The following is a 23100-nucleotide window of genomic DNA, read 5'->3' on the forward strand; positions in this document are numbered from 1 at the left end:
GAAGGGAAAGATAAATTGCTAGGACCATGACCGGAGATAGACATACCTTCTCCATTAGCTGTAGTGACCATTTCAGTGCCATTATAAGATATGGAATTAGAAGTATCCAGATTAGTAGCATCACCAGTTAAGTGGTTTGTGGCTCCTGAGTCCATGTACCAAGGATTTTCTCCAAATATGTTTGCTGAGGCAAGCATATCTTGAATGTTTCTTGGTGGATCATTGCCTTGATATGCAAAGCTGAGACAGTTCCAGCATTCACGAGCATCATGTCCATATTTGCGGCAGATTTGACATGTAGGTCGATCCCCTGATGATAGGTCTGAAGAAGTAGTTCTAGAACTAGATTGATAAGAAGGAGAAGGTAACAAACCTTGAGATGAACCTCTCCCTGAGAAGAATTGATTTCTACCACGACCTCTGAAGTTATTTGATTGATAACCACGAGTAAAACCTCTACCAGAACCACGAGAGTTACCATATTGAGCAGCAAAATCTCTATTAGTGGATTCTTCATGTAAAGATTTAGATCGTGCAGTAACAATGGATTCCTCACTGAGAAGTTTGTGCAATTTTACACTAGAAACAGGAGGAAATCTTATACGAATAGATGTAGCAAAGGAAGCATATTCAGCTGATAACACTCCTAGAGTAATTACAACTAATTCATCATTTGAATCCTTAGATCCAGTAGCTGCAAGTTGATCAGATAGTAGTTTAATCTCATTGAGAAGATAAGGAATTGACTTATCACTTTGTTTTATAGAGAGAAGTTTAATGCGTAATTGAATTGAGTGAGATGAAGAAACTCGAGCAAATCGATCATTAATACACTTCCACAATTCAGATGAAATTGTAATGACTCATCCCTCCACCGATATTGTCCCCCCTTGGCCACTGCGGTCATCCGGAAGTATGGGGTTTTCAAAGGGCGTTGTTGCGGTAATCCAGCAGAAACTAACCGGATGGTCACCTATCCCTGGATTGCTCCCGTCCGAGCACGCTTAACTGCATAGTTTTCGGTCAACTCTGGAGCCAATGGTGCTGAAAAGCCTCGATATAATGTGGACGTTCTTTGCCTCTTGTGAAACCAGTATCTGACATAGCAGCTCAGCATACTCTCCCCCCGAGCACAAGCGACCCGTCCCTGGTTGTATCCAAACTAACATCGATATTGTTCCCACTTACCCACTGTGGTTATCCAGCAGTGTGGGATTTTTAACGGCACTACTGCGGTTATCCAGCAGCAGTTTCCCGAAAGGTCGCCCATCTCGTGACTACTCCTGGCCGAGCATGCTTAACTGAGAAGTTTTTTCTCATAACTCATTCAAGTGTACTCATCATGCCTCAGTGTTAGAAAAGGACAAACCATTAACTATATTCCATTCCATCGGCGAACCACTGCCGAAATCGGGGTATTACAGTAACACCACCTTAAATTGGATCAGTCCTCGGCTCCGCAATATATATACAAGCTCAGATCTCCGACGTTCCCTGCCCCTCATGGAAAGCACTCGGACTAACCCCGTCTAGCGTACCTTCCCACCCTTGGCAGGAGACCCGTCGTCGGCTCTCATACCATTTGTAATGACTCATCCTTCCACCGATATTGTCCCCACTTAGCCACTGCGGTCATCCAGAAGTGTGGGTTTTTCAACAGGCATCGCTGCGGTAATCCAGCAGAAACTTACCGGATGATCACCCATCCCTGGATTGCTCCCGTACGAACACGCTTAACTGCATAGTTTTCTGCCAACTATGGAGCCAATTGTGCTGAAAAATCTTCGGTATAATGTAGACATTCCTTGCCTCTTGTGAAACCAGTATATGGCATAGCATCCCAGCATACTCTTCCCCCGAGCACAAACGACATGTTCCTAGTTGTATCCCAACTAACATCAATATTGTTCCCACTTATCCACTGCGGTTATCCAGCAGTGTGGTGCGGTTATCCAGCAGCAGTTTCCCGGGAGGTCGCCCATCTCGTGACTACTTCCGGCCGAGCACGCTTAACTGAGAAGTTTTTTCCCACAACTCAGTCAAGTGTACTCATCAGGCCTCGGTGTTAGAAAAGGACAAACCATTACCTATATTCTATTCCATCGGCGAACCACTTCCGAAATCGGGTTATTACAGAAATTGAAGAAAAATAAGCAATCACTGAGTCGGATATTGTTGAATCGATCCACAAGATAATGGTTGCATCATCATCCATTCAGTCTTAGTAGAGAGGATTTTATATACCATTGATTTCATTTCTTGGAGAGGTGTATTGAACAGGACAAGGAAAAGAACCATCATGTTAGAGTACTGATCGGTCGAACTCGCATGCGTTTCTATCTCAATCATGTTTGTCAATGTTAGTGATCAAAAGTATAAGTCTTGATTTCTAGTATACTTATAGCTAAGTCTCGGACTAGGATAGAAAGTGTAGTTGAGCTCGAGACTCCATGGCGATCATCATACAAAGACGAAGAACTACTCAAGGAACTGGTGGAACTTCATCGACTAAAAGATATGTGGAGACTTGAATTTATCTATCACTCAAAAATCTATTTACTCTATATCCTATCTTGAGACAAAAGTCGTTTTGCTATATAGACTTTGATTATGCACATTTGCTATTTCGAGTCGAGTTTACCTCGCTTATCTATTTCTCAAAATATGTGTTGGTAAGATTTCGCTTTGGCCAAGTTCATCTTTACTAGTGACGAAAGTCATATTAAGTTTCAATTACTTGAGAATTGCTTTGACGAAAAATAGTGTGTGAATAACAACTATATAACATCTTCTAAGAATGTTTCAATGATTGAAATGAGAGTATAGATTATATAACCATGGTTGGATATAAGCATTGTGTGATAACTCATACATGTATAAGTCCTTATTCCTTGAAGCAAACTATGCATACTTTGCTGCTCATGAAAACCGGAACTAGAGTCCGCGTACCCAGTCCACGTACTATCGGAGGTTCTCTTCCCGAGAATTTTTGCTGGAGTTTGTGAACTGAAAACAAACTTATTCCGGGTACTTAAGTCCGCGTAATTAAGTTGGTTATTTTCTAAAAACGATTATTCGTTAACTTAAACTTATATAAACTAAGGAATGCAGTTTGCAAACCGTGGTTATAAAGTTCATGAATCGATTCGAGTGAATCAAATCGTTTTTGCTTCGATTATGTCTTGTATACTTCTATAAGATCTAAGCAATTGAAAAACTCTCTAACTAGTTCATTTGAGTCATTTGAACTAGTTATGGTAAAGAAGAATATGTTTGATATGAAAGTGCTCATATGGCTAGCCATTTGGTTAACTACCGCTGAACCAACTAGATGTACATGTTTGGGTACGGTTACACAAACCTAGATAAACGTGTATTTCGTTTGTATGTGACAAGCTAAGTTTCGATCTAACGATTGAAATATATTAGCTTGAATCTAATCAAGTTGTCATCTAACGGTGAATATTGAATGCTTTGTTACTAAGCTAACATTGATTGCAAATCCTGATTTGAAAGATTATATAAGTGAGAACTCTAGAAACTGGAAAACCTAATCCCCACACCTTACGTGTGATACTAGTTGTATTAGCTAGAGTCGATTCTCCTTTAACCTTAGGTTTCTTCCGAGACCCTGTAGGTTAACGACTTGAAGACTTCATTGGGATTGTGAAGCCAGACCGATACTACTTTTCTTGTAGTTGTGTGATCTGATCTTGTTATTTCTATCGTACTAAGTACAATCGTAAGATTGGCTTGAGATTTATTTCTCCGATAGGAAAAATATAAAAGTAGTCACAAACATCTTCGTCTCATCGTTTGTGATTCCACAATATCTTCTTTCGCTAGTCGATTAAGATTATTTTGAGGTGATTGATAATACTGAGTTTTTCTTCGGGAATATAAGTCTGGTTTATCAATTGGTTCCTGTTCACCTTTATTTATCAAAAGACAGAACAAAAACTCGTAGGTATTTCTGTGGGATACAAATTTATCTATTATCGTAGACGTTTCTGTGTGATACAGATTTTTTTATTAAAGTCTTCGACTTTGGGTCGTAGCAACTCTTAGTTGTGGGTGAGATTATATAAGGGAATCAAGTGCGTAGTATCCTACTGGGATCAGAGACGCAAGGAGCGCAACTGTACCTTGGATCAGTGTGAGATTGATTAATGTTCAACTACAGTCCAGATCGAAGTTAATTTGTAGTAGGCTAGTGTCTGTAGCGGCTTAATACAATGTGTGTTCAATATGGACTAGGTCTCAGGGTTTTCTGCATTTTCGGTTTCCTCGTTAACAAAACTTCTGGTTTCTATGTTATTTCTTTTCTGCATTATATTTTGTTATATAATTGAAATATCACAGGTTGTGCGTTAAATTAATCAATTGGGAAATCCAACCTTTGGTTGTTGATTGAAACTTGAACATTGGTCTTTGGTACCGTTCAAGTGATTTCTCTTGTATTCAATTAGATTCGCAGATTTCTATTTGCTTGAGTAAGTATTGTATCGAGAAAGTGAGATATAACTCTTTCATATACTTTTTTTAAGATTGCGTCTGACTGTCTAGTTGATTCTCTTAAAAGTATATTGGAGTTAGTCCATACAAATTTCTAAGCGAAATATTGGGTGTGGTTGTTAGACCCCCGTTTTTTCATATCAAGATACTTCATGATCTTGAATTTGCGAATTACAGGAAGCACAAGAGATTTCCAAGTCAAGAAATTGTCATCCTTAAGTTTGAGTTGAATAATACTAGTTAATTGATTCAGTGGAATTGTAGAAATTAAAAAAGCAGTTGGATTCTCCATAGAAGATGATGAAAATTCTTGAATCATGCAAGATTTAGAGACAAACAAGAAATAGCTCTGAAAAGAACTAAACACAAGATCGATCTGAAGAATCAGGTAGATAAGATAAAGATAAACAAAAAACCTGAAATTTGCAAAGAGATTGTGAAGAGATTTGTTGAGAAGTGGAAAACGGTGACCAAGATCCTACCAGAGAAACTCTGTTTCTCCATCTGATACCATGGTTGAATTAGGATGAAACCAAAAACTGAATTCTCATTAACAACAAAGAGAAGAAAAGTCTTCTACTAATACAGGTGCAGGATAGAGTACATGCTGTCATAACAACACGCAACCTGTACGGACAAAAACACTAAACACACCCATTATTGATACTCAGGGCAGACTCTTTACAGACACAAAGAATTATTACACAGCACCTGAACATGCACATTGAGACTGTACTTTCACTACTCTCTCTCTTCCCCTCCCATAACCGTTTTTTTCAAAAAAAAATATCTCTGCAAACAGATTCTCCAAATTTGTACTCCAAATCTGTTGGATATTATCTGAATTATTCAGATCTTCCAATCAGATTTGGATACAATAAGTACATATTTTCTATTAGTAGTAATTTTAAATAAAACATCGTTATTCAATGCGATTTTTAGGTTTTTCCTATTTCAGTTTCATTATTGCTCTCATGGTGTTGTCAAACCCATCAGAGATTTCTCATAACCTTATAGGCGTTTCAGACGATTGTTATAATTGTTTCAAGTACATCAAGGACAATTTCTTCCGGCATGACGTGATTCAACATTCTCATGAAGATCAATGGCTACCGGATTTGATTGTGATAATGGTGTTTTGTGCTTATTACTCCCGTATGGGACAATCCCATCTTAATGAAGAAGATAATGATGAAGAAGACAAATTCTTCAAATCCAAGTGGAAGAATTTTAATTCAAGTGTCATCCTTCAAGTATCATCAATTTCCTTGAAATTCATGTATTTAATATGTTTATATTACAATTTACTTATTATTGTGATACAAAAAATCTGTATTTTATTATGTTTTTCAAAAATGTATCTTAACATGATGTATACAATCTTTCTATAAAAATAAAATAACTATTTTCTTTAAAAAAATAAAATAACTATTTTCTTTAAAAAAATAAAATAACTATTACTTAAATTTACAGATCCGGACATAAAGAAAGGAAAAACTGAAATTGGAACGGCAACTTTCTTCCCTGCCCTTCTTTGACATCATCTTCACAATCTCTTCGAAACATAAGTCAGTTATGTATTTTGGAATAAATAAAACAGTTATTCTTTAAATCACAATAAATATGTTTTCCTTCTTTTCCATTTTTTTCTCACATAATAAATTCTAATTAAATCCTACACGGCTAGTAACGAGAATATATTTTCTCCCCCCATATATCTCTAGATAATTTTCAGTTACCAACACAAAAATCCTATCTGAGTAATATTTTCCCGTTTCAAGTAACATTCCAAAATTTATAACCAAATTTAAATATACCAGCAGTTATATTTTGTTTAACTCCTACCCAATTTATTTCAAAAGTTGCTTGATTTATGCCACCAAATTTCCCTTTTATATACTCAGTATTTCCAACTCATTTTGGTCCCATTAAATAGATTTTCTTATTAATGAACAGTATCTCCCTACGTTCCATAAGTACACTTTCTTTCTCCGTCTCTGTTTCTTTTTATCATCGTAGTACCTCCTCCTCCAAGATGACTTCTGTTTATATTTTTCTTTGTGTTTTCTTGATTTCTTTCCTTCTTGACGATCATCAAGTACAAGGACGGAAAGTGTTCAAAAATGAGTCGAGCGTTTGTAATCTTTACGAAGGAACTTGGGTTCTTGATATTTCTTACCCTCTCTACGATGCATCAAATTGTCCGTTCGTTGAGAGAGAATTCAATTGCATACGTAACGGCAGACCTGATAAATTATATCTCCAGTATAGATGGAAGCCTGACGGATGCGAAACACCCAGGTAATCCTCCTCTTTTTTTTTTTTTTTTTTTTTTTTAAATTTCTTCTTTTAGGCTTTATTGTACGAAACGTGATGATTTTATGTACTGTGCTTCATTCTGGATTGGAAACTGTGTACTGTGAATCTATGAACTCAATTTGAAAATCTGAAAAGTAACTACTAATCCAGAGGGAATAACCGTAAAGTTATTTCTTTTTTGTTTGGTCATGCGTACATGGGTACTCGCATCATAACGGTTACTTGCAGTCATGTACATGTACTGCAACCGAATGTCCTCTGCTTGTTTAGTTAATTATGGTGTCTTCGAGTTTGACCACCATGCATCACTTTAACCTTCCGGTCCCGGAATACCTAGCAACCGGCTAAATCTGTGACCGGGTGGTACTGTTACATTGATTTGTAGTAATGAACCTGTGAATTACGGCCAAGCACTGTTACTTGTTACAGCAATTACTATGTCGGCACGTCGCCCAAAAAATAATCTCTGTTGTATCCAGGTAAGAACAATTGCGATTTCCAGTATAACATTGCAGGCAAAATGGACATGCTAACCACATATAATGTGACGATCCCTTTCGGAACGCTGTATACGTTAGCTGAGATTAGGCCCCTTAGTGTGTATGGAATTAAGACGAGCATATGACTTTGTGGCGTTAGGTTCACTTTAATAATTTGGACGTGGAATTAAATTGTTGTCCTTTCTTCTATCTTGATTTGATGAGAAGATACAATTTTAAGAAAACTATGGTTTGTCTGGCACTCCACTTGGTTGATTCGAACTTGTCATTCAATGTCTTATATATCGTTCTATCATATTTGTTATTAAAGGGACTATACAGTGGCTGAAAATGGTCCACACGCAATTATGTTCCTTGCATTTTAGTGATTTAGGCCTTCATTTAGTTTGGACATATCTGTTGTATGGTGTGCAGTATTCTTAATTGACATCTCTCCTAAGGTTGTTAAGAAACAGACGTATCTTTTCGAACCAACCTTGATCCGGTAAAGGAATCGTTAGGTCCATAGTCTAAATGTCTACTGATGTTATCTCTTACCGATTAGCTTATTATATACTCCACGCTTCATCTTGATGCCGAATAATTGCTCGTATGACGAATTGTGCAACTTTTACATGTCAACTATCTTTAGCTGTCAGTTGACACATGACAACTATTCTTTAATAAACAACCAAAGCTGATATAGGGATATCAAATTTCATCGGAGTTACTAGTAGCACCACGCAAAGATTATCCTTCGATCATATTGAAGTTGGCAACATTTTGTGGAATTTGATAATCCTCTATAACAAGCTTGCAAACAAGTTTGAATCTCTTTTCGTGTTTGTCGCTGAAAGTTTTGTAAACATGCTCTTATTATTATATTATAGGTTCGACGGACAGGAATTCCTGACAAGATTTAAAGGGAAAAAGTTCATGTTTGTAGGGGATTCACTGAGTTTGAATCAATGGCAGTCCCTAACGTGCATGCTACACAGTGCTGTACCTAAAGCTAAGTACACTCTGACCCGAGCCGGAGGCCTCTCCACCTTCAAATTTCTGGTTAGTATTTAAACTTGATTTTAAGAGTTCGCCGCTAATGCATATTTAGAGAAAATATACATTAGGTTTCTCAGAATTTTCGCTAATTACCTAACTTGTTTGGTGCTATAATATTAACTAAATTAAAATGTCCCATTTCAAATTTGCAGGAGTACGACCTGTCAATTATGTTCTCTCGTAACGCATTTCTTGTAGATATTGTGGGGGAAAAGACTGGTAGAGTTCTTAAACTCGACTCGATCGAGGGAGGCAAACTGTGGTCAGGTGTTGACACATTGATCTTCAACACATGGCATTGGTGGCTGCACGTTGGCCGCAAACAACCGTATGTTATCTTGAACCTAGTTATCGACTTGTTTTGCTCGTTAAACTCTGTTCAGCCACTCAGATGTTTGAAATTTCCTGAATTGACTTCAATAATATAAATGGGCTACATCATGCACATTTAAGTTATTCGCAAAATACAGAGCCAAATTGAATTTGGTCCACCACGAGTCAATTATGACAGTACGACTAATTTAATTTTTGTAGATGGGATGTCATTCAAGAAGGAACAAAGATATACAAAGACATGGATCGTTTGGTGGCATTTAGGAAAGCTTTGTCAACATGGGCTAAATGGGTAAACACCCATGTTGATCCCAAAAAAACTCAAGTCTTCTTTCAAGGCATTTCTCCCGATCACTCAAAGTAAGTTGTTCATCTCCATTTTCCTTGATTCTAATGATCTACAGTGTTTATAAAATTGTGCTGAATTTGTTTATCTTTTGATGTGCAATTCAGTTCAACGGACTGGGGAGATGCATCAGGGAAGAATTGTTTCGAGGAAAAGAAACCAGTGTTCGGATCAATCTACCCAATTGGAGAACATCCAGCGCAAATGGTTTTAAAAGACGTCTTGAACCTTGAAGCAAAATCTGTTAAATTACTAGATGTGACTTTCTTGTCTCAGCTAAGAAAAGATGCACATCCATCAGCTTATGGAATCGGAGGACACAGAGCTAGTGATTGTAGTCATTGGTGTCTCGCTGGAGTTCCTGATACTTGGAACCAACTTTTATATGCTTCTTTAGTAAAATACTGCCCAGATGTGGGTTGTTGATTCAAAAATATTGAACTTATACACTTCAATGGAGTAAATTGTTATAAGCCCCCATGCGATGAACTGGGTGTTATAATTCCACGTATCATATAGTAAAATTGTTTCCCAAACACATACAATGGTGACCAAATTCTAAAAGGCGGCATTACCACAGAAGAAGTGATCAGATAGTCTATGAAATTCCTTGCATAACATGAGAACTCAAAGTTGGACAAAGATTCTACAAAAACTCAAAATGAAATTTACTTGATATCCACTAGATTCATACAAAATCATACACAATAATTAGTTGTACATATTCAAGAAAGCCCAGGCTCATGATCACCATCTTCAGAAGTGTTAAAACCCCAACTAATGCCTATTTCTGAATTCGTATCCTTTTGTCTCTTATTGGAAGATCAACAGGCATTTGGGCCTCATGTGGATGCTCCCCACCCTTGTATACCTTAAGATGGTTGAAAAGCGCTCTACCCAGCTGCACATACGTACCCCATCCAGAAAAAACATCAAATCAGTGAACAGGGTGAAAAAAAAACTATAACAAGTTGCATGCACGTTTCTGCTCAATTCGAACAACAATGTTAAAAGGAACTCAAAAGTGAAGGGGGAAACTTTGTTAGAACTAGTGTTAACCAAGTTGTCAGATGCTCTTAATCCGCAAGAGGATTTTCTTTCTACTTTCTGGGAAAAGACTTGAAAAGAAATTTAATTTCTGATTATCTGGATATAGACACCAAATTGCTTTAACATGAAGTTAATCCCAATGAAGTATATCGCTACCAAAGTAAATCCAAAACATGCTGATAACATAAGAAACACTTGGTATCACTCTAAACTAGATAACCTATGCAGCCAAACATCATTCAGCCTATTAAAAATCATTTTTACACCTAATAATATATGATATTGTAGTAGTACCCAGTTACAGAAGCAAGAAACTGTTACTAAGAGAAAGGTTAACGAGCCTGTTTCTGATGGAGGAGGTGGGTCATTTTTCTTACTGTGTTCTCATAGAATCACATCAACCAAGTGCTGTAACTATAAAGGTTCGGTTTCATCTTCTATCCAATTTTGGGTTTTCATTTAATATAGAGGCAAGGAGAGACATGTATCAAATGCAAAGAAAATTAACTTACTCTTCCTTTCGGAAGCATTCCACGAACAGCATGCTCGACTATTCTTTCAGGAATTCTCTGTTGGAGCTGATCAAAAGTCTCTACCTTCATACCACCTGGTCTTCCAGAATGTCTCCTATATAGCTTTTGCAATCTTTTCTTCCCAGATACAGCAACTTTTTCTGCATTAATCTTTGTTCACAGATGCATATTTGTTAGCCATGCCATTAATGTAAGAGAGGACAACCATTTACAATAGATAACAAGCTGAAACACTCAAAATTGCAGGTTGTAAAACTCTCAAACTCCGAAAAATAGACTCAAGCAAGTAGGGCATAACTCATATGCAACAGAAACAGAACATCTAATAAAAACCATGAGGCTGATAATCAGACCAATCTCACAAGCATACCATTTTGGTGACAAGATAGTGATTTGATTCAGTAAAATATCAAGTAAGTACAGGCAAAATTACACTCACAGCGACAGTAATAACTTCAAACTAATCTTGTACTGTCGCTTGAAAATCAACACGCAGGTCAACTGGTTTCAGTTGGAGAAAAGATTAGGATACTTTATCATCCATTAGAACAAGGTCAAACACTAGTCATTGTGAGACTGTTAAGATCCCACATCAACACCGTACTTGGTCAGTTGGTCGAGGGCCATTAAAGAGTCATTGAAATGTATACTGTCCAGATGATAACAAGATTAAATACTTCCATTCGATAGCAAGATTTGCAGATCAAGAGATTAGAGAGTATAACAAGAATTATACAGTAGTGGATTACTGGATCATCCACTTATCATACATAACATGATCTCATATTCAGAATTAGTTGAGCATAAACACATCCATACTGGTAAAAACAATCTATGTTCTGTTTAATACAAACGTGCAAGACATACCAATCCTTTTACATGCTCAGTAAAAGTAACTTATCTTGATGCATATTTTGATTTTCGAATTATCAAACAACAAAAAACTAGATAAGCAGGCTATTTTCTGATATTTGCAACAGGTAACAACAGCTTGTTCCTTAAAAACGAAACGTCAAACTAAAAACTACAATTATATAAGGCCAGTGGATAGCAAGTAGGATAATAAGCTACATACCACAATTACAAAAGCCCCCATGTCAACACTGGGAGTGTAGGTTGCGAGATTCTTCCCACGAATGTGAATGGCGATGGTTGATGCCATTCTGCCCAAAATTAAGTCAGTCGCATCAACTACATACCATTTCTTCTCTGTGTTTATGTGATCAGCAGCTTTAGGATACCAGGTCTTGTTCCAAATGTCCTGAAAAAAATAGAGGTTTAATCTACATTAGTAAAGAAGGAAGATGAGTTGCAAAAAGGCATAATACTGACACAAGCATACATAGTCCTAGCTTCACACTTTCTATATACTGGCACGGAATCAACAAAATGCAAAAATACATATTGTACCTCCTCGATCCTCAGACAATACTATCAGAATCCAATGGGCTACATGATGTAAAGGGGTGTTTCTTGACTTAAAGAAAAAAATGGCAGCATGCTTCGGAGAGTACTTTCTCTTGCTCTCAGTACTCATTGTTATAGTTATACTTTCAAAGTAAAGCCAATTATTAGCATTTTCATCTGATAGAATTTCTCCTAAGTTCAAATGTGGTTCCCTGACATTGAGTGTCCAGTGTTACGTTGTTCTTAACATTGAGCATCCATTCAATACTAGATACTCTCATTCAAAATCGATAAGAATCAGCAAGTTATTTACACCATCTAGTAGTCCATACATAAGAAACCTAACATAATTCAACTTAGATTTCACTAACATTGCATCCAAGAAGCTCAAACTTTAAGAGAGAAAAAACCCCAAAAAAAAAAACATGGAATAAAATACGAAATTGTAAAAAGGAAAAGAAAGGGGGAAAAGGAATTTACTGGTCCACCGATTTCAGAATCTTCAAACATCCATCGTTCATCTTTAGGTACAGCAGTTAGATTCTGACAACGAATTGAAAGAGATTGCTGCTTAGAATTATTATTATTTAAGGTTTTAACTGAAAAAGAAGGTTTCACAGAGACAAATGTGAAACCCAGAAATGGGGTTTTGTTGTTGGTTGTCGATAATGTTGATGTTATTGCCGACGACGAAGCGTATGGTAACGCCATTTTTGAACTCTACTTTTGCTCTCTCTCACTCTATCTATCCCCTTCAGGATGCCTTTCTGGTTTTTGGACCTTCAGATTTTAGGACTAGTAGAGGGAGGAGTATTGGTTCGCTTTGGATAAGGTGAGGAGGGTCTAGATAAGTAAACACGGAAGCGCAACAATCTCGATGAAGTTAGATTAGGGCTTACCCAAATGGGGCTGATCTACTAACGCTGCATAGACTAGAGGGTGCTCGATACTAAAAAATGTGACAATACCCCCCATTTTTTCATGCATTGCCCTGTGGCAAAAATACTAATCCATCACATTCAGCCTCGGACACGTTGAGTCATCGAGAGACACTAAAAGTTCAATATTTTCATAAAAGAAGGTTTAGATGGATGTCATGTCATGGAAAAAAAAATAATGAGCGACAAAATTAAAAATAATGAGCGACAAAATTTAGTAGTAGGACTTAGCGGCTTCAGCTCCATACTCGAAAATGCTACAATTCAAAAAATTTAGACACCTGATTTGATTTATTAGAAGATGGGCCTTGGGGTATTTGTTCGACCACCCTACTAATAAAACATAATCCTTTCTTTTCTTGTGTTTCCTGTTCTTTTTCTTAATTAAGCCGTGTGTTTTTATAATCTAATTAGGCCGTGCTTTCCTATTCTAATATAATCATACCATGTAACAAATTGAATAAGCCTTGTGATGAGAATTTAGTTAATAATTAAATGTAAATTTTTAGTTAAAACTGTTAACAGGATGTATCGGATTTGGATTTATAAAGATAGTTAAAAATCTAAAAGTATGTTATCTTTTTCCACTGAAACATCAGTCCATCGATTATAAAATGATGTTGATCATGCATTCCTCTTTTAAAAATAGGTTTCTCTTTCACTAATTTGTTTAAATCAAATCATTTATAGAATTTATTATTTATCTTCAATCGAGAACGAGGTCAAAAAGGAGATAAAAAAAATGTATCCGCATGAAAGTTTTGCTATAGCTGAAGGGAAAAAGCGAAGATGAAAGGAAAAAAAATATTTAGTTTGATATTCAAAAGGAAAATTAAATCGACATCAACTATATAATACGAAGATCTCAAGAGAACGAGTTTCATATTTAACTCATATTTCCCTCATGAAACATGATGCTTGGTTCGAGAGATAATGAAGCAACTAACCGTGTTACGTCTGAAGAACATCAACTATCAAGCTCTCAATGTCTGAGTAGCTGTGATATTTTATTAGAGCAATGTTCAGTTGAACCCCACAAGTTTTGCTATCTCAAACTTGTTGTCAATGTTAACTGAACAAAACTATATCTTGATTTCTAGTTTACTAAGCCAAGTCTCGTACTAGGTTAGAATTTGGTAGTCGAGTACCAGACATCACCCTCGAAGACTGAACATCGATGAAGACACTTAGAGAATTTCATCAACAAGGTATATGAAGACTGAACCATTCTATTTACTCACATGCATAACCATTCTATCGGCCAGCCTACAGATAAGCGAGTGGATCAAGAAGCGATCAAATTTAATAAATGAATGACTTTCAAAATCCTCTCCCCATACTATATACAATGAATTAAGGTATTTTCTCCGAGAGCAGCTCACGCCTCCAATTCCAAAAGAAAGTTCAACAACAACTGCTGACATTCCAGTGCAAGTGAATTCGGTATTGGAAGAGAATCTATATGAGACTATTTTGTATGACATCTAGTAGATTTATTGCAAAAAAGAAATTTCGAGTCAAGCTTGTCTTGTTAGTCCTCTGGAAATATGACTTAAGGATTCGATGTTCAGATGTCCTTAACATAGTTCAGAACAATTTATTATTCGAGAATTAATTTACGGATCAATTTGAAAATAGCCCAAGTAATGATTTTATCATTTGGGAATATTTATAACATCAAAAGAGAGAAATTCAGAACTTCTGATATTTTGATTCAGGGTAGATTGGCGAAGAAGTTCGCAAACCGTAGGTATTTGAGTTTCTAAAATAGAGGAAGGTTGGCGAACCTGTTCGCAAACCTTAAGTTCAGAAGGGGGCTGTTCATGAACCTGGAGATCTGAATTTTTTATGTTGGTGAAAAAAGGTTAACAGTTGGCGAACCTGGTTCACGAACCGTTACCAGTAAAATTCAGCAGATGCTTAAAGACTTATTTTTTTTAAATATATTTAGCATCGCTATAACTCTCATAAACACATATAAGACATTATGGATCACTAAAATACTTGTGTATGTGTATCACGATTAAATTCTTTGTGTTTAAATGAACATCAAATTGCTTATAGTTTAAAAGGCATATTTTCCAGAAAAGTCATTGTACACGGTTCACGTACCGGACCACTGCGCATATTCTAATTAGAGTTTCATTTAAACAGAGAAGTGTTCGCTTGAATATCAAGTTATCTTAGCTTGAATTCTAAGCAACCCTTGGCCTTGAACATCTATTGTATGTGGGTAAAATAGAAACAGTCTCAAGAGCCTAGTCCTAATCACAACACCAATTTCCCCAAAAAAAGAAAAAGAAAATAGAGAAAAAGAGTCCATTCTATTGTATTTACTTTCCTTATTTATAGATACAGTAGAACCCCTGTAATTTACTCTGAGATAAATTAATAATCACGATAAATTAATAAATTTTGCCGGTCCCGAATCGGGACCAAGGTGCTAAATTAATAATTCGCTAAATTTATAAAATAATAACTTTTTTATCTTTATATAGGTCCCTTCGAATATATAAATTAATAACACTCCAATTTATATAAATTTAGTTTTACATTTATGCTAACTAGTGATGTCACATGTGTGATGCACATGTTTGAATTTTGCTCTTTTAACAACGCCAAATTTGATAACAACGATATTTTTTCATAAAATAAAATTTAATATTATTATTTGTACTCGTTACGTAGGTATTTCAAAGAGCTTTTTAAATATGTTAATTTTACAGAAATCCGATGTATATTTCGAAAGATATCAAGTTCTTAAAAAATTTGATGTATTTTTATAATAATGACATTTATTTGAATATGTGAAAATACAAGGTTGACTATGTAAGTATTGATTTAATATACCTTTTTAACTTTCAATACATATGTATAGCAGTGGTTGATACTTAAGGTCATATTAGTAATATCAAGGTTACACCAAGCTATTTTGTCTTTTTGTGACCAACCAAAATACCTCTTTTCTTTATATTAGTAAGATTTGGTAAAGAATGATTCAATTGTGACTTGGTTTTTCTTAAAATTGATGTCATATTGAATTTCATCATGGATTTTTCTTAACATTAGAACGGTTTTTGGTGTTGTCATTTCATGATGCAATAAAAACCTATTCAATATCTTTGTAGTTTTGATAGCTTCTTTACGAGAAGGTGGCTCTGTAACTATACTTTCATTTTCGACTTCCACATCATCACTTTCATATTTTCCCATGATACTCTGAATTATTTCTTCGTCGATTAACAAATATGAAATAACATCCTTTTGAGGGTTGTTTAAAAGAAATTCAACATTCATTCGACAGTATAATTCAATCCATTGATTAAATTTTGCAATTCTTCAGTTCATTTTGCTATCTAACGCTCCACTTGGATTCTTTGATACGGTGTCATCCATTGAATAAATCTTACAATGACAAAAACAATTTGCAATGGAATAAGGTATATTGGTTTATTTTGTTGATTATTATTTTTTAGAATTAAACAAGACAATATTTTGATAAACCAATTAATATATAATTTAATAATTATTAATTTATGCGATTATTTAATATCGCGATAAATTGATAAATTTTTCTGGTCCCTACGCTATTATTTTATAGGTGTGTATTCCCAAAACTTCTCTTTTCCATGGCATCATGCCACATGTCTCCAAGGCCTCTTTTTTTTCCCAGTTGTCATTCCACATATTATGACTTATAATCTTGCCTTTAATTTCTTTCTAATCATCTTCAATCCATGGACTCCTCCATAGGGCTTGGGCTTTAGTCTCCGTTTTACTTCTTAGGCTTGACCTATTTTAGGGATTTCTTGGCCCTACTAAATGGTAGATATTTCCATGTATCAACGTTAGTCCCCTGGCTATTGGGTTAATTGTCAGATAACTCAATAGGAACGTTAGTCCTTTCTAACCTCCTCTTTTGTTTATCATTTCATAGTTCCGAGTCCCCATGAAAAATCTCGAGCCCTAAGCGTATTTGTTGTTTTAACCAATTCACGGTGCTTCAGCGGTTTATCCGCTAGCAGGAAGCGGACAGAGCTTGGAGAGGGGATCGCAAGGCGCCTGTATATAAATAAAGGTATGAGAAAATAGGGTGGCGAAGGTGCGCTTATTGTATTGTCACAAATTAGTTTGGATTTTCAATTCCCGCGCGTAGTCGTATTCAGTCCCCTAGTTTTGAAAATTTTACGAGGAGTGGCCGGTGCTAGTGAATTAGACGTCAGTATGCATGAGAATTCTTTTAAGATGTCACTCGTGTTTCAATCTCGGATAAGGATAATATCTCCTTATAAATGCTTAGCTCGTGCAATATTGTTACCATGCACGAAGAGTTTTTAAGTTTTTTTTCAAGGATTTTTCGCATAAAATGTCGCAAACTCGGAGTATGACTGTAAACATTTTATTATGAAATTAGTTTGCGTTCTTGGACCTTTGGATTGTATTACTAGTCCGCTCACCCCCTCTTAGGAGAGTTATGATTTGAAAGTCTCGGAGCAAGTATGGTGGATGGAGACAGGGCGTAATCTATAATCGGTTCAACCTCCTTTTTTTTTGAAGGTTAGTTAGTTTTATTTCATAATGAGCGGTTCTGGATTCTCTATGGAAGGGAGTGTATGATAGGCGACTAGATGAGCGAGGCACTTTGTGATCTTATATCTGTAGCCGGTCGGGTATGCAGAATAACCCGTCGTTTTTTTGTATATCTATAACTGATCAGATGCGCAGAGAAACCCGTCGCTTTTTTGTAAATTTATGGCTGATCGGATCCGCAGAGAAACTTGTCGCCTTTTTTGTATATCTGTGGCCGATCGGTTGCTTAGAGAAACCGTCGTATTTCTTGCATATCTGTGGCCGATCGGATGCGCAGATAAACTCTTCGCTTTTTTGTAAATTTGTGGCCGATCGGATGCGCAGAGCAACCCGTCGCCTTTTTGTAAATTTGTGGCCGATTGGATGAACAGAGCATCCCGTCTCCTTTTTTGTATATTTGCGGCCGATAGGATACGCAGAGAAACCCATCGCTTTTTGTATTTGTATGTCAGCCGACCAGATGCGCAGAGAAACCCGTAACCGTTTGCATTTGTATGTCAGCCGACCGGGTGTAATCCCGTAGCCTTTTGTAAATTTGTATATCAGCCAACCGGATGTGCAGATCAACCGTAGCCATTTGTATTTGTATATCAACCGACCGCGGTATAATCCCGTAGCCTTTTGTAAATTTGTATGTCAGCCGACTGATGTGTCGGTAGACCGACTTTGTTTATTCACAAGTGCACGGTGTCGAAAATGTAGACAACGGCGAATGTGGTTCATTCCCACGAGGAGTGTTTCTCAAATTACTTCTAACTAATACAATCAACTTCCTAATCAATATCAATTCAAGAGGTGATTTTCTGAAATGTATACTAAAAAAAAGCAAATAAATTGGATGCAAAAACATTATAAAAGTAACGAGCAAGATGAGAAAAGGTTAAGGATCCGGGAATCCTTCGTAGGCTAGGTTTATTTGTGATTTATTACGAGAGTCTCTATTTTACTTCATGTAAAGCGGCAACGCCTGGCTACTTAGACATGGAAGATATGTCGTTCGGATTTATTGATAATTGACTAAAGATTGTTTGATATCGACCTAAAAGTAGACACTCTAAACACTATGTATACATGGCATACAAAGTTAAAGAATTCTCATTAATCTGTAATCAATCAGGTGTCAATGGGGTTGTCTATAAATTACCTATGCAGTATACTTGGCATAAAACATAAAAAGATCTATAAAAATAATCACCCAATATGAGATACTCAAACATAAAATAAAACTTTTGATTTAAAGAAACTCTTGTTTATAAACACAAATAATCTATCCTACAATTTCATCCTTTCACCCTAACAATGGTTTAGCAAGTCATGGCTTTCTCCAAATCCATAGAAACTGATAAAGAAAATAATAAACTCATAGTATCCAAAAACGAGTAGAAATGCTCAAACCCTATTTCTTCACTGAATGCGGCCTCCTATTTTAGTTCTTCTCCTCTGTATTTATATGTGCTTCTAGGAAATTTCAAAGGCCCACCACTGACCCTGACTTCCAAATCCAATTCTTCCAAAATCCGGCCACAGCTCCCATTGATATTCCCTGACCTTCTAAGCACCACCTACTTTTCTTCCTACACCGTATCAAAATAAATCAGTTAACCCTAGACTATTCATCATTCACTGTTACAGACCATACAACCAGAGCAACAAGCACAATCTCAATCTCTTATGTTATTCAACATTTCCTTCATCTGATTGCAAAACCCGATTCCATACCTTGTTGTTGTACAATAATAACCAACAAATCCAAGAGTTCACAGTGACCAGTTTCATTGCCTACTTTCTAAATTCAACCACAATAGCCAAATATGACCACCACCAATTGATATGTTATGAACTTCTCAGTCTAGACCACCAATTCAGACCCCATCACCACTCCTTATCTTTGTCCTCCTGTTGCATGATGGACTACATAACATCATGGCACAAACTCTGCTCAAAACCAATGAAAATCCCCTGGATAACATAACCAATTCCATAATTAAATTACTTCCCTTGCAGCCATCATTTACCAGTTGCAACAAATCGACCAATTACCACCACTGTAAATTCAATCAACCAATTCAAATTGAGCCCAAAACATCAACAGGATGTTGCTTCTTCTTCTTACAACTTTTTTCATTCATTTATCCCTTTTAGTTTCAATCCTGTGTTGTATCCCTTTACTCTGTGGTCTTCTCTTATCCTAGTTAGAGAGTGCTTGGTCATCTGTTCGACCGTTGATTAGTCTACACGTGTCAGTCACGGATTGAGTCTAGTTAGGGTTCAATGATTCGTATTAAAGTTGTAAGAAGAGTCTTATCTCTTCAGACCTGATTTTTGTTGTTAATGAAAAACCCATTTGGATGTGCCTGTGTGCACATATTTGGCTTGAATCTTCGATTCAAGAGGTGATTTATCACCAATTTTATCCCTTCTGTGTGTTGATTGTTGTAAGGATACAAAAATTGGCATCAGAGCCGTTCGTATCCACTCAAATTTCATCCAAATTTTTTTCCAGTGACTATCAAAGAGGTAAATGATAAAGTGGAAGCAAACACCGCTGTCATTGCCAAATTACAAGCAAATTTCACTAGTTTTTCATCAGATCTGACTTCGAAATTTGATTTGCTTATGAAGAAGTTAGATTCCATACCATAGCCGGCTAGTACTTCTCATACAGAACCTCAGGGAGATAATCGATTTTCCAATCAACATCAAAATCACTATCAACATCATCGTCTTCCTAAGCTGGATTTCCCAAGATTCGATGGTGAGAATCCTCGAGCATGGATACAGAAGAGTGAAAGATACTTTGAGTTGAATGATATTTAGGAACACAAGAAGGTGATATTGCTGCAATCTATCTGGAGGGTAAGGCTGAAACTTGGTTTTTAAATTTTCAGGTCAATAGACATAAAATTACTTGGCAAGATTTAGCTATCAATCTCTGTGCACGTTTTGAAAACCCTATTGAGGAAAATTTTGTGGGTAGTTTTAATAAATTGGTGCAATCTTCATCTGTGGATGACTATTATGAAGAATTTGAGTTTCTTAAAATATTAATGTTGAAGATGAATCCAACTCTTAGTGAGGAATACTTTGTTATGAGTTTTCTTAGTGGCTTGAAGGATGAGATAGGTAAATCTGTCTCTATGTTTCATCCCAAAAAATTTAGCAGATGCCTTCTCCCTAGCCAGATTACAAGAACAAAAGCTTACTAAAACAACAACTGTTACTAAACCCTTTACAAGGTCATTCAACAGCTCTTTCACCTCTAACAGACAATCTTCCTATAATAATTTCCCACCCAAACCCATTTTGACTTCTCCTAAGTCTGCACCCATCACTCCTAGATCCTCCTTTACTCTTCCCACAAATCAAACCCCACATCTCCTTCAATCAAGAGACTTACACCTGAAGAGATGAATAAAAGAAGAGCTCAGGGTCTATGTTACAACTGTGATGAAGTGTATAAGGCATGACACTTTTGTAAGGGCAAACAGAAGATCTTCATGCTTCAAATGGACAATAATGAATTAAAAGATACTGAGGAAGAGGAAGAAGTTTTTGAGGAGACTACTGAATCTCCAATACACTCTGATGTTGAAATTTAATTACATTCTCTTACAAGAACTGCTACTGGTGACACAATTAGAATTCCTGGTATTCTACATCACAAAAAAGTCTCCATTTTGATTGATACAGGTAGTACTACCAGTTTCGTTGATAGTGCTTTAGCAAGTTCACTTTAGTGCCACATTGATCCTACTGATCCAATGATAGTCATAGTTACAAATGGTGAAAAGACAGTAAGTACTGGTATCTGTCCATAACTTACATGGAGCATGCAGGTTCACCAATTTATGGAAAGCCTCAGGGTCTTGCCATTAGGAGGTTGCGGCATTGTACTTTGTGCAGATTGGTTGATAACTTTAGGTGATGTTCTGTTTAACTTCTCCAAATTGTCTATTTCTTTTAAGTACAAAGCTAAGAAGATTACACTACAAGGTACATCTCCTAAACCTTCTTTGTTAATGATGAATGGTGAAGCAATCAAGAATTTTTTTGCTAAGAGTTCTCATTGTTTAGTGGGCCATCTATTTTCCATTTCTACACCTCCTACACATCCCACAACACCTTCTGAAATACTTCCTTTACTTCAAGAGTTTAATGACATTTTTGCTGAACCCACTAAGCTACCTCCTCATAGGAGTTTAGATCACACAATTCCCTTAAAACCCAACTCCACTCCTGTGAATCAAAGAGCTTACAAATGCCCCTATATCCAGAAGGGAGTAGTAGAACAGCTTGTCAAGGAAATGCTAAACACTGGCATAATCCTACCTAACCATAGACCTTTTGCCTCTCTTATACTCTTAGTCAAAAAGAAAGACAACACATGGAGATTCCGTGTTGATTATAGAAAGTTAAACAACATTACAGTCAAGGACAAATTTCCAATACCAATTATTAAGGAACTGTTGGATGAGATAAATGGAGCTATTGTCTTTACAAGAATTGATTTGAGAGATGGATACCATCAGATCAGAGTCCATGTTTCAGACATTTTCAAGACAGCTTTTAGAACCCATCATGGCCATTACGAGTTTAAAGTGATGCCCTTTGGCCTCACTAATGCTCCAGCTACATTTCAAGCCTTAATGAACGCGATATTCCAACCAGCTTTGAGAAAGTTTATCCTAGTATTTTTTGATGATATCCTAATTTACAGCAAAACCATGTCTGAACATTTGGAGCATCTCAAGTTTACCTTCTCTTTAGTCAGACAACATCAACTTTATGCTAAGATATCAAAATGTTGTTTTGGACAATCATCTTTGGAATATTTGGGCCACATCATCTCAGCTGGAGGAGTTTGTGCTGATCCAAATAAGATAGCTTGCATGTAGTCTTGGACACAACCAACCACTATCAAAGAATTGAGAGGTTTTCTTGGCCTTACAGGCTACTATAGGAAGTTTCTCAAAAATTATGGAGCCATTAGTAAGCCTCTAACTGATCTTCTCAAGAAAAACTCATTTCTTTGGACTTCAGCTGCCACTACAGCTTTTGAGCAGCTTAAACTGGCCATGTCCAACACACCCATCTTAGATTTTCCAGATTTTACTAAACCATTTGTGGTTGAGAGTGATGCAAGTGACCTGTGTATTGGAGCTTTCTTACTTCAATAAGGTAAGCCCATAGCTTACTTCATCAAGCCACTAGGCCCAAGAGCTAGAGCTTTATATACTTATTAGAAGGGGTTTCTGGTCATTGTCATGGCAGTACAAAGATGGAGACATTACCTACAGGGGGCTAAGTTCAGCATTCAAACTGATCATCAAAGCATTAAACACTTCTTGGAGCAAAGAATTACAACTGCATTGCAGCAAAGGTGGTTTATCAAGCTTCTAGGATTTGATTATGATCTAAAATACAAGAAGGGTGTTGAAAATATTGTAGTTTATGCACTTTCTAGAAAACCACCTATTTCAGCCAACTGAAACTTATTAGCTGCTTCCACACCAGCTTGGGCTCAAGAGGTA

General features: G+C 36.4%; 2 protein-coding genes across 2 annotated transcripts; one reads left to right on the top strand and one right to left on the bottom strand.

Moving 5' to 3' along the window:
• Positions 1-6445: 6445 nt before the first annotated feature.
• LOC113346257 (protein trichome birefringence-like 43) lies at positions 6446-9562 on the top strand. The gene is made up of 5 exons (XM_026589811.1): positions 6446-6816; positions 8204-8375; positions 8525-8700; positions 8907-9065; positions 9159-9562. Exons 1-5 carry the CDS (start codon positions 6464-6466, stop codon positions 9475-9477), a joined length of 1179 nt encoding a protein of 392 aa, XP_026445596.1. The 5' UTR covers positions 6446-6463; the 3' UTR covers positions 9478-9562.
• On the bottom strand, positions 9534-12866 carry LOC113346258 (50S ribosomal protein L13, chloroplastic-like). Its single transcript, XM_026589812.1, has 4 exons — positions 12522-12866; positions 11710-11895; positions 10614-10784; positions 9534-9952 (listed from the first exon to the last, which is right to left on the bottom strand). The coding sequence occupies exons 1-4, from the start codon at positions 12750-12752 to the stop codon at positions 9836-9838; spliced, it is 705 nt and encodes a 234-aa protein (XP_026445597.1). The 5' UTR covers positions 12753-12866; the 3' UTR covers positions 9534-9835.
• Positions 12867-23100: the final 10234 nt, after the last annotated feature.

This window comes from Papaver somniferum, unplaced genomic scaffold (genome assembly GCF_003573695.1).
Source record: "Papaver somniferum cultivar HN1 unplaced genomic scaffold, ASM357369v1 unplaced-scaffold_99, whole genome shotgun sequence".
Taxonomy (NCBI): Eukaryota; Viridiplantae; Streptophyta; class Magnoliopsida; order Ranunculales; family Papaveraceae; genus Papaver; species Papaver somniferum.